At 39.5% G+C, this 12,690-nt stretch overlaps 1 protein-coding gene across 1 annotated transcript in view; it reads right to left on the minus strand.

Moving 5' to 3' along the window:
- SNRNP200 (small nuclear ribonucleoprotein U5 subunit 200) overlaps window positions 1–12,690 on the minus strand; it is an 82,960-nt gene that overhangs the window by 6,370 nt on the left and 63,900 nt on the right. The window contains exons 34-42 of the mRNA XM_073622059.1: window positions 10,433–10,584; window positions 8,414–8,522; window positions 8,223–8,331; window positions 7,616–7,805; window positions 4,665–4,829; window positions 4,329–4,450; window positions 3,294–3,437; window positions 3,029–3,205; window positions 2,784–2,944 (exon numbers count right to left, since the gene is read on the minus strand). Coding sequence (XP_073478160.1) covers window positions 2,784–2,944; window positions 3,029–3,205; window positions 3,294–3,437; window positions 4,329–4,450; window positions 4,665–4,829; window positions 7,616–7,805; window positions 8,223–8,331; window positions 8,414–8,522; window positions 10,433–10,584 — 1,329 coding nt within the window. The remainder of the gene's footprint in view (window positions 1–2,783; window positions 2,945–3,028; window positions 3,206–3,293; window positions 3,438–4,328; window positions 4,451–4,664; window positions 4,830–7,615; window positions 7,806–8,222; window positions 8,332–8,413; window positions 8,523–10,432; window positions 10,585–12,690) is intronic.

Consider the following 12,690-nt stretch of genomic DNA (forward strand, 5'->3'; position numbering starts at 1 on the left):
ACAATATTTTTTTTAAGTTTGGGGTGGTATTTTTCACCTGGGGGTTCTCATTTTAAGCCTCAACAGACCCAAATGGCCTTGTATGTATTGGGGGGCAGGCTAGTTTTTGTTTTGGGTTAAAATCTTGCAGCTGCAATGTAGATTTGTAAGTTTTCTTTAAAACCGTACATCTTTGAAGCAGCATTTTGGATACATGCTACAGATGCACCACTTTACAGGCAGAGTAAGCCCTCCCCTCCCCCCAAGTTACTAGCTTTTAAGCAATTTTGCATTTTTAAAGGCACTTCTCCTTGTTTCCTTTTTTTTTTTATTGGGAAAATAGTCTTTATTGAAATTAGGCATAAATTTATACAGCTCATTTGAGGTCTATGCATAGATACATACAATATTATCACATGTGGTACGATTACATACATCAGCGCCTTACAAGGCTGGCATGGCATAGCAAAGATATATTTATTGTTAATAGCTCTGTAAAGTTCTAACAGACTGAGTTGGAACGTTTATTATATAGTTGTGCGTTTTGGTTATTAGGTGTTGATATTCTTGTTTTCACGCATTACTATACACATGTCTCCCCGTCTCCCAGCCATCCGTCCCATATCCTTGAGTATTTGTGACTGTTTCCCCTGTGTTTGTAGATCAACTGCTTGTATGGGAGGGAATTGTTAACATCCCTCTTCCAGCTTGTTATGGTGGGGGTTACGTTCTGCATCCAAGTCTTAGCAATCACTTTCCTGGCCAAAAACAGGACTTCAGATATAAATGTGGCTTGGTATTTATCAATATCCACGTCTGGAAGAAGACCGAGTATGCACAGTTTTGGATCTAGCACCACAGGGGAACCCATTTGGTCGTGTAAGAACTTGACTCCAGTATGTTTGAATAATAGTGCATTCCCAGATTAAGTGAAAGAAGCTACCCCTTTCTGCCTGGCAGTGAGGACATACTACGGGCCGTGTAGGTTGAAATTTCCTTATTATGTTAGGTGTAAGGTATGCTTGGTGGATGATGTATGTCTGTGTTAGCCTGTCAGACAGTTTTGGAGATGTTACTTTAACATTTTCTAGAATTTCCTCCCAGTCTGATTCACCAATGGCTCCTATATCTCTTTCCCATCTTGTTTTGGCTTTTTGTATCACTTCTCTAATTCTGGGTAATCTTATGGAGTAGTAAAGGTTAGATATCAATTTTTGCGAATCGGCTCCCATAATTATATCCAGGATTTGGGGATATTCCAAGATGCTACTTTCGTTTCTGAATTGAGAACGTAAGGCATGTCGGAGTTGTAGGTACTTAAAGAATAATTGTTGCGGAATAGAGTATTCTTCCTTAAGAGTTTGAAACGCTTTGGGCCTAGCGCTTGCCATTACTTGGTGCAGGTATATAATTCCATATCTGGCCCACACAATAGGGTCTGGGATTTTTTTGAGTTCCACAAGCTGGTCGTTAGCCCATAAAGGAGTGTGCGTGTGGATATTCCCTATTTTAAGTTTTTTCTGGGCCAGTCCCCATATTCGTTGATGATGTTTAAGTAACCCGTCATTAAATTGTGGACCTTTCCTATGAACCTGACCCCCTCGTAGTATAGTTTGAAGAGGGGTAGATAAGGGACTGTCTTGGCTACTCGCTACTAGTGTACTGTATCTTTGTCTTTCATTATTATGGTAGTGGTGCATATGTGACAGTTGTGCCGCTATGTAGTATTCCTGCAGATCTGGCAGAGATGTTCCCCCCATATCTGTAGGGTTTTTAAGGACATTCCAAGCTACCTTATGTCTTTGATGTCCCCAGACAAAGGTGTTCAAAATAGATTCCATTTTTTTGAAAATCCCTATGGGGATATATAGTGGGGCATGCCATACCATGTAGAGGATCTTAGGTAGGATAATCATTTTTATGATATTTATCCTCCCCATTACTCCCAGAGGTAGTTTGGACCATGCTTGCGTTTTGGTTTTTATCATGTTAAACAATGGCTCTATGTTATTGGTTGTATATTCGCGTAAGTCTCTTGTAACCAGTACCCCTAGATATTTGATAGTGTTTACTCTGACTAATGGTAGTTCTGGGTGTATATTATTTGGGGGAAAATGGTCTATAGGGAGTATCTGTGATTTTTCCCAATTTATCCGTAGGCCTGAGAATTTCCCCATTTTGTCTATTGTGTCTAGAGCTGCTTGAAGTGATGGGCCCTGATCCGCTAAATAGAGTATCGTGTCATCAGCGTAAAGTCCGATCTTCTCTATATAGTCGCCTATTCTGAGACCCACTATGTCCATGTCAGCTCTTATAGCTATGGCCAATGGTTCCGCAGCCAGGGCATATAGCAGTGGAGAGAGGGGACACCCCTGGCGTGTGCCCCTCTCTAGGGGGAATTGCTCTGACATACAACCATTGACGAAAACCCGTGCTTTTGGTGACTGGTAGAGTATTTGTACCCACTGTATAAAATTGGGACCGAATCCATATTCCTGTAGACATTCCCATAGAAAAGGCCATTCCACTGAGTCAAAGGCCTTTGCTGTGTCTAGGGCCACCACTACTCTGTCCTTGTTTCCTTTTTGGTGACATTGATATATGCTACCATTTGCTATGGTTGCCCATAAGAACCAAATATCTTGGATCACCTGAAATCTATGTGGCTAGATAAGCCCCATTTCCACTCATGTTTATTTCATTCCCATTATCTTCTATTGTGCACAATGCAGGTAGCTTGCACATACCGTTCATAGCTCTCTTAATAAACTGAAGCATACCTATGTGCATAGTAAATCACTCACCTCCTAATAATGTCTTTGTCTGCCACCTCATAAGACAGCTCAATATTAGGATAGCGGTTACAGAACCTGGCCACATCTGCCATCTGAGAATCAGTGAGTTCCAGAAGTTCTGTGCGATCTTCATCTTCCATCTCCATGATATCAAACACGCTTTCCACTCCCTGAAAGACACAAAATATAACATGCATTGTACCAAAGTTGTGCTCTTTGCATACTACAGCCAGTTCTGCAAGTATAGCTATTACCTTATCTGTGCACCTCTTGATGTGCTCAGAAGTGAAGTGTGGCAACTGTTTCAAGTAAGAGTCCTTAGACCACATCGCTTGTGTGACCATTTGTGCCAGTTCCATAGCAGCGAGAGCTGGACTGAGCCAGCCATTACTGGAAAGCACATCCACACATGCCTGGATAAGTCGGATTGCCTGGAACAGAAGACAGTAGATAGAAGAATGAGTACTCATGCCTAAAAATAGCACATGATCAGTTAAATATCTGGCAGTGCTCACTCACCTTACTAAGGATCTCTTCTGTGTCTGACTGGAGCTCTGCACTCAGTTGCATGCGGGTGAGGTGAGCCTGAAGCAGCAGGTTGGTCTTCACATGGGGGTCGTTGAATTTGGGATTGGTCAGTTTGTGGGGGACTTTCTGTGACAGCTGGAGAATGACACAATGTATATCAGAACAAAATTTCACCAATGACAGGTGTTTTAGCAGTATTTAAATCTAATTATGACTCCACAGACTTCCCTACAAGCTTACTTACCTTGTCATACTTAAAGCATAGCTAAACTTAACTTGTAGAAAACTGTGAGCAGGCAGCTCTTTAGAAGATACATACTATGTCTCTTCTGCAACAATATGCACCTACCTGCCTGCTTGCAGTTTTCTATTAAATGTACACGGAGCTGTGCATTCCCCACATACTTTGGCTGAGCCAGAATGACCAATTCCTATGCACACGATGACTTCACCCCCTCAACCAGCTAATCAAGATGCCAATAAACTGGCACACAGGAGAATATGCCAGCAAGGGATGTAATTGCAACATCGCTGGAAGGTGGAAATGAGTATAGTCAGGAATTTAGTTTGGCTTAGGGTCACTGAGCAGTTACATAGGTGCAGGGCTCCCTACATAGAATGGTTTCTCTCCACTAGGCAGTATGGCGCTTTTCAATCAGCTTTCAAGTACAAATGTTTCCTAGATTCAGCAATCAAATTAATAAAAAAAAAAAAAAAGGGCGGTAAATACAATTCAAAACCATCTTAATGTCTTTTTAAACGACATTTTTGATCAACTTGCACTCCCTTTTTGTAAATTTTGCATGTTTATAACCTGGAAATATGGTTGAAGTGGATTGGTCAGGCATTAGATTTGTCCATAACAATATGCTATGGGCATATCAGACAGTGAAAGGAAGAATCTGACTGCCTGCTGTAGGCCAAGACATATCATTTTTGTTTAAAAACACCTAAAACTAATGTCACAACATCACTACATATGAGGCAACAAATCTCAACGCCACATTATTACACGCGACTTCCTACCTGGCGCAGCAGGTTGTCCTCCCGGTGACGAATGGGTATACTTTCATACTCTGCAGCATTTGAAATGATCTCGATCAATCCTCGTACCTTCGTCTTCGCATTTAAAGACATGCTGAAGAGCTCTGAGTAATAAATGAAAATTAGGAATAAGGGTAGAGAACACAAAGGATTGACTAATACAGTGGTGTCAGCAACCGTATAAGGTTACCCGAAGCAACCAGATTTCACCTTCCATCAGACTGCAACAGTCAACTATTGGCTAATTTACTTAGCTCTCATTAGGCAATTATGCTAAAAAAAATAATGAGGTGGAAAGAGAAAAGGACAGTTGCTTACCAATTGTGGTGTAGTTAATGTAATAATAGGCTGCAATCATGCCCAGATTAAGTGGAGCCACATCCATTTCATCTTCAATGCTAATACACTTGGATTGTTCTAGGTCACTGAGAGTTTGTTCCACCAGTTCTGACAAGTGATCTGACAGATGTCTATGGGAAACACCTGAAAACGGCATGTTCATAGATCAGGTAATAGACTGACATAATAACTCTGACATTAAAACTTAAAAGATTTTAGAATCAAATATAAAATAAGGTAAAAGTATTTGGCACTTACCAAAAGAAACAAACTGTTAAAGAATATTGAGGAGTATTTTCAATACACATTTGAGAAGGAAGAAATACAGTCATACACCAAATACTTGCTCATGGCAGTTTATTGTGACATTAAAGCTAGCTCCAATATAGCTCCTTCCTCTGACAAGCTCTATCCCATAAAGGGGCTTAGCTATAGTTATGGAGTGAACCAAATGACTTAAATGAGATGGTTTGGACATGGATCACTGGTTGAAATGAACTTCCATTAGCCAATACTTCCTGGTGTGTGGCTGAAAGTCTTCCTTTCCAGTTGGGACTGGGGAGACCCTGACTAGACATGCAGTGATAAAGGCGAAAGATGGCTTATTCTTATCTTGGGAGCAGTGGGGTCCTTTCACACACTCCTGTAATACCCCAGAAGAATATTGCTGACACATGAGACTTACACAGAAGATGAAAGTTTAAACATACTTATGCTGAATCTAAGTAAATTTTTTTCACTAAGCACTATAAATTTATTATGTTCTAATCAGATACTCCCATGCATTATGGATTTAAAAAACAAAGATAGATATTGTGGCAAGGGCCAAGAAACTTTTCCAGCTAACCCTCTGCTAACACATAGTCAGTGTAGAAGACACAGGACTAGATCTCTTTCAACTTTCAAACTACTTTGTTGTTTTAGATACTGGTACCTGTATATGTGGGTACAAGGTTGGGAAAACAAAGGAGTAAGAAAAACTGATTTGTGCCCATAAACACTACAGCCAATGACTTACACTAAAAATGGTGTATGCTTACAGCAGACACTATTCAGGAGCATTTAATCTTAGACCCGGTATGACCGTGACATCACAGCAAACATATACTTCCAGATGCAAAGTTAGATATTCCTAAGATATTTACAATTTTGCTGGAACAAAGCATAGGTACCAACAGTTGATGGAGAGAGGAGTAATTTATGTGGATGTGTAATCTGTTGTAAACTGCCGTGTTAAACTTTTATTGTTAAAAGTAGGCACCATGAGGTTGATTTACTAAAACTGGAGAGTGCAAAATCTGGTGCAGCTCTGCAAAGAAACCAATCAGCTTTCAGTTTTTTTTTTTTGTCAAAGCCTAAAAGGATATGTTCACCTTTAAAAAAAAAAAAAAAAAAAAAAAAAAAAAAAAGAAAGAAAAAAAAAAAGGCAGTTTTTTTGCAGGTAAAGAAATGTGCATTTATTATTTGTTGTTGTTGGAGTCTGGAAAGCATGATGCCATGCAGGACGCCTACAGATCTGTCAGTGTATCTGCTTGCTCATACCTCATACAGGCAAGCCAATACACTGACAGGAAGAATCGAACTTCCACAGCGTTTTCCATTAAATTTTGACAGCTAGCAGTCAGAGCGGGAGATTAGGGGCCAGTCCTTTCAGAACATGTTACACCCTGGATGTAACATGTTATAAAAGGTGAACTTATCTTTTAACTGAACAAGCTGAATATAGAAGCTAATTGGCTATCATGCACAGCTGCACCAAATTTTGCACTCCCCAGTTTTCGTACATGAATGCCAATGAGACTATATATACCCTTTTTTCGGTGTCCTCCTGAGCGCTCTAGGAGCCCTAAAGCTTTATAAGAAGCAATATATATACACACACGTTCATACATACAGTACATACAGGTTCTCCTGTGGTCTTTTTATCTAATGATGCTGAATTCACAAGAATAATTTCATGACAGATTTAACAAATTAGTAAAATAAATAAATAAATAGATATACACAGATCAGCCATAACATTCTGATCACTGACAAAGTGAATAACAGTGATTATTGTGTGGCAATGGAACCTGGAAATGGGTGGGATTAATTTAGGCAAGTGAACATGTTGTCCCTGAAGTTGATGTGTTGAAAGCAGAAAAACGGGCAAGTGTAATGATTTGACAAGGGCCAAATTGCAATGGCTAGATGACTTGGTCAGAGCTCTTGTGGGATTGTTCCCAGTCTGCATTGGTCAGGACCTACCAAAAGTGGTCTAAGGAAAGAGAACCTGCAAACAAGTAACATGTCATGGGCAGCGGAGGTTCACTGATGCACAGCAAAGGTGAGCAAAGACTGACCTGTGTAATTCAATCCATTAGAAGAGTTACTGTAGCTCAAACTGCACTCAAACGACTGAAAGGTGTCAGAAAACACAGTGTGTCGAAGTTTGTTGTGTATAGGGTTGCATAGTCGCAGACCGGTCAGAGTGCTCATATGCTGACCCGTGTCCACAGCCAAATGTGCCTACAATGGGTATTGTGAGCATCTGAACTGGACCATGAAGCAAAGGAGGAAGGTGGCCTGCTCTGATGGATTCAAGAATAGTTAGAGGAATATGAGTTTGAGGGGTTGACTTGGCCTCCACATTCTCCAGATCTCAATCCAGTCAAGCATCTGGGGGATGTGATAAACAAGTCCGATCCATGGAGACCCATGTCACAATTTATAGGGCTTCGTATCCGCTACTTACGACTTGGTGCCAGTTACCACAGCACATCTTTAGAGGTCTAGTGGAGTCCACGCTCCAACAGGTTATGGTGGGCAGTCAGTCATGATGTTATGGCTGATCAGTATAGATTGATAAATGTAAGCCAGGAAAAGTTAAGCATAATGAGGCATACAGGAGGAGGTGAGAGTATATCACTAAATCCAATCTCTGTTCTCACCCTGCAGATTGTAGTAGTTTGGGTTTTGTGTCATTCTTCTGTACAAGAATGTCCAGGTCAGATAATCCACAGCGTCCTGTTTGTTTTCTACGGTTTTGGTGACAATTTCTGCATTGAAGTGGTCATGTAAGCAGTGATCCAAGTGAGATTCCACAGGCAGAGGCTCATACAGAAACTTCTTAAAGAAATCCTGGAAAACAGTTTATACGAAACAGTAAGAAAATGAAACCAAGACATGTAAAAAATACTGTCTGAAAACAAGGCAAAAACTAAGCTACAGACATACATGCTTCAAAAATGTTTTTTTTTTTTGTACTTCCTAACAGCAGATCAGAGAAAGATGAATTCTGACTTGCTGCTATGCTGTGACTTTAAAAACCTTGCAGATCATCGGTACTTTTTTACACGGCTTCATATCTAACATTAACAGCAATACAGAACATTGACAAAAGACAGATATCATCATTGGAAGCAGATCGGTGAAAGAGTGCCAAAGATTGATTCTGAGGAGTTGCTTAGCTATGCCTTCTTTACTACATTGTTATTAACACCATGATCTAACACTACATTATAAAATGTTTAGGGATAGGTTAAAACAAAACCTTACCTTCTTTGACCCTTGACACATGATGACACATCGCCCTTCATCATCCTGCAAGGGCCTGTTAGCGTACCCTACCATCTGAAGAACATCATAGATGGGGTAGTCTACATATCTGCAGAAGGAAAATTCAGCAATGAGATGAGCAGATGATATAGGAAACTTCCCTAACTAATAAAATATTATAGGATACATACGCATGAATCTTGCCGTTATAGTACTGACTGTCCATGATGATGACCAGGTGAGCGGCAATGTTAAGACCCCAGCAAAGACTGCGAGAAGCTACAATTACCTGTACTGCCCCTGATAAAAATTGGAGAATACACATTAGGGTTTCTTTAAAAAAGTGATAGCGGATGACGAGAAAGTAATGTAAAGCATATGTATAGACAAAACCTTTTTTGGATTTTAATAACAAAAAGGTTTAAAAAAACGTTTATTTTTTCCTGTATTTCACATTGGGGACATTTCCCTTCACCTCCTGTCCAGAAAAAAAAAAAAAAAGGAGGAAATCTCTACAAAGTGAGGAAATCCCCTCTTAGTTGCACCGAATAGGTGTCCCAACTGAAAAGATTTGGCCTTACCCACCATTCTGGTGACAACTCTAACATTTTGGATTTCTGTCCCAGTGATAGTAGTCTCCAGGCCAAGTAGAGAGGGCGAATCTATCCAGCAGGAACACAGACAGCAATACTGGACAATGTCAAAATTCTACAATTAAAGCTCTGGGATAAAGTACAATAAAGCCCAATTCCAGGTTTACTTGTACTTTATAGTTTATGTCGGCTGCCAGACTAAATTCAAGTTGGGCTGAGTGCATCTCAGCCATTTACAGAAAGGATTCATAGGAATCAATGAATACAAGGCTTCCTCTGATTTGCTGAGGTGGAGACTGTGAGAAGCCACAGAAAAAGCAGTATAACAGAAAAAGTAGAATATCTTACCACTAAGTGCAGCACACTACACAACTCATAACTAGGTACTACTAAACAATTTATTTGCTAAAATTTCAGAAGAAAGACAAAAGATCAGATCCCAAATCATCAGGATTTACATAAAATTAGCTGCTTTCCTCCACTTATTTCCTCACTATACAGTACATTACTGTTGGATTTTTAAATTAAAGTGTCATTAAACCTAGACTATAAATAAAAAAAAACTCATTACATGCTACGTAACAGAGTGCGCAAACTCCTTAAGTCACTAAAACATTTGTTTTCTGTAGAGTGTAATATATCTGGTTGATCCTGCTGTCAGCTGTCCCTCCAATCCTCTGTGTCCCCATTGCAATTTGAGACTGTGTTGATCAGCTGTTGCCATCTGAGCATGATCCAGTTTCAGTTCCCTTCTGAGCTCTTTCATTTTCTGCTTTTTCTTACTTAAGCAGCCAACCTGAGTCACACATGTGGGTGTATACACAATGGTAAATGACATGCCCCTCCCCCCTCCTCCCTGTCCTATTGCTGAACCCTATGAGGGTTGGATATAGTATGCCGATTGATTACGGTCACTAAGAAACTCAAAAAAAAAAAAAAAAAGCTTAGTTTTATTATATATCAGTATTAAATATGTCAAATAAAATTGCTACTACCAAATCATCCCAAATCATCCCAAAAGTAAAAAAAAAAAAAAAAAAAAAAAAAAAATGCCTTGCCGTTTCAACAAAATGAAAGCTAGTGTCAATCAACTTTGACTCCGCCTACACCATATTAATGCACCAAAAATACATATTTGATGTTCAATAAAGATTTACAGGGAACTGTAAAACAGTTTTTTGATATATAGAATTTAATTTGCTCTTCTGAAACATTTTTTTTAGTTATGTAACCAGCACAGCACCAATTAGAGCTGTGCAAGACATGCTCTGCTGATGTATGCTCTCTCTTTCTAAGAAGCTTTTCCCAAAGATTGTTCCCTGCAGATGCCGAAGAACAGGGAAATGCCACGTGGCCACACAACAGCATCACAGGAAGAAGGTACTTGGATAAAAAAAAAAAAAAAAAAAAAAAAAAAAAAAAAAAAAAATTACAGTGGCATGATATATATGATTTATGTGAATGAAATATGGCAACTAACACTTCTCTGTTTAGTACCACTTTATGAATGTTACTTTCTTGAACCTCTTTCCCCATGTTTGTGTCCCCTTCAAATTCATAACAGAATACAGATAGGCAACACATGATAGACAGAAGAAAAACTCAGTTGGTGCTTACCCGAGTTAAAGAGCTGCTCGACAATTCGCCTCTCCAAAGATGAGAGACCTTCGTGCAAATAACCCACACCATTCAAAAGTGTCTCTTTCAAAGTGTTATCGCTTAGCTTGTCAAGGTATGGAGCCAGATCCTTCTCTGTGCAATACAGGAACCTGTATGGAGGAGTTCCATTAACTTGTGCTTTTTACAGGAGATGGAGATACAATTTACCGCTTGCTTGCCCAGAGCAATTTTTTGACATTTTTCACATACTGTACATGGCAAAAGAAATTTTTTTTTCTGACAGTTACTTATAACCCCCAAACATTAGATATTTTCTGAAAGCCTATGTCCTGGATAATAAAATGATGGCCGTTGCAATTTTTTATGTCATACAATATTTGCACACCAGTTTATCAAACACAAATTTTCAGGAAAAAATACTCCAATTCCAATCATTTTCAAACACAATATAGTACCCCATTTTTTGGCAAATTATGAAACGTTGTGGCAAGTAAACCGATAACAAACATGTCAAGACTTAAAATATTGCACTCCTGTGAAATGACTACCTAAAAATGTCCATAGGTGAAACTTTAAATGTCTTTATAGGTTTACCAGTTTAGAGTTAAACATAAGCTCCTACTAAAATTTTTGCTCTCTAATGTTCGCGGTGATAATTCACATTTGGTGCAATCACTTTTTATTTACTTGTGTGGGACAAGTACTTGTACGTGTGCACTTAAATTGGTGCTTTAAGATTTATTTTATTTACATTTTTTACACTTTTTTTTCCCTATTCAACTGTATTAGTATCACAAGAGATGAACTTGGGCAGTGACAGGTACTCTTTATTGAAAGATCAGGGGACTATTAGACCCCTGATCTCTCACCTGTCCTCCAAGGCAGGTGATCAAACCAAGAATCCTTGTTGCTTCCGAGTTCATTTGTCACAGAAGAGAAGGAGGGCAGCCAACCCAACTGTCTGCAGCAGTCCCCAGCAAACTGGTGTCCTTAGGACACAGCTAATCACAGATCGGGACATGGGCACTGTGATTGGCCCTCCTAATCACGTGATGTCCAATCACAGCCTTCACACTGTAAACAGACACATGTCTCTATGTCAGCTCTCCCTGCTGAGCTTGGTGAGAGCCCTCAGCGGGGGGGGGGGGGGGGGGGGGGGGGTGTACCATCCCCACACAGTCCAACAAGCACCACTGTCCCTGCCCAAGTGTCCCATGAACATCTGTACCAGTGCACAAAACTTCTGTCACAGTGTACCAGTGTCCCATGAACATTTATACCAGACGATCACCTGTCACAGTGTACACGTGCACAAAAACTTCTGTCAGTGTACCCGTTTCCCACCAATAAATAATTAAAGAACCCCAGTCCAAAGGCAAACTGGTCCCATACGCATATATAAATGGCAATCGCACCACACCACTCTAATTCTGGCACCAGACCTCCTTTAACTCTAAACTGGTAACCAATAAAGGCTTATAAAGTGTTTCCTATGGATTTTTATCTTTCAATATTTTTATTGTTATGAAAGTGCAAGCCTATGGATTTTTAAATAGCGAAGTTTGGTACCATTTCACAAGCGCGCACATCTATTTACCCAGCGCAACACCATACTTTACCAAAAAATTGATTAGGTATCATATTGTCTTTGTGTGCATTGAAATACGGTACATTAAATTGTACTTTGTGTGTAAAATTACATTAGAAAAAAAAAACGCTGTGCAAATACTGTGTGATATAAACATTTGCAAAACCCACCTTTTTGTTTCTCTAGGACCTCTGTTACAAAAATACATAATCTTTGGGGGTTCAAAGTAATTTTTAGCAAAAATACTGATTTTTGCTTGTAAACAAAAAGTGTCCGAAGAAGGCCTGGAGTTAAAGTGGATAATGCATGAAGGTACTCCTTGATTGTTGCACCTCTCTGTTGCTAGGCTGTAAAAAAGTCTCACACATGTGGTATTGCCACAATCAGGAGTAGCAGCAGAATGTGTTTTGGGGTGCAGTTGCAAGTATGCCATGTGTGAGAAATAACTAAATATAACACTGTGTGGAAAAAAAAAACCAACACATTTTATTTAATTTCTTACCAAATACCTTGGACAGTCTACTTTCCAAAAAAGGGTCATTTGAGGGATATTTGTACTGTCCTAGCATGTTAGGGCCTCAAGAAATGTCAGTCAGTACCATCAGATGTGATCAATTTTCAATGATTGGCACCATAGCTTGTAGACCAACTTTCACACAAACCAAAT

This window comes from Aquarana catesbeiana, linkage group LG03, assembly GCF_042186555.1.
Source record: "Aquarana catesbeiana isolate 2022-GZ linkage group LG03, ASM4218655v1, whole genome shotgun sequence".
In the NCBI taxonomy this organism is placed as follows: Eukaryota; Metazoa; Chordata; class Amphibia; order Anura; family Ranidae; genus Aquarana; species Aquarana catesbeiana.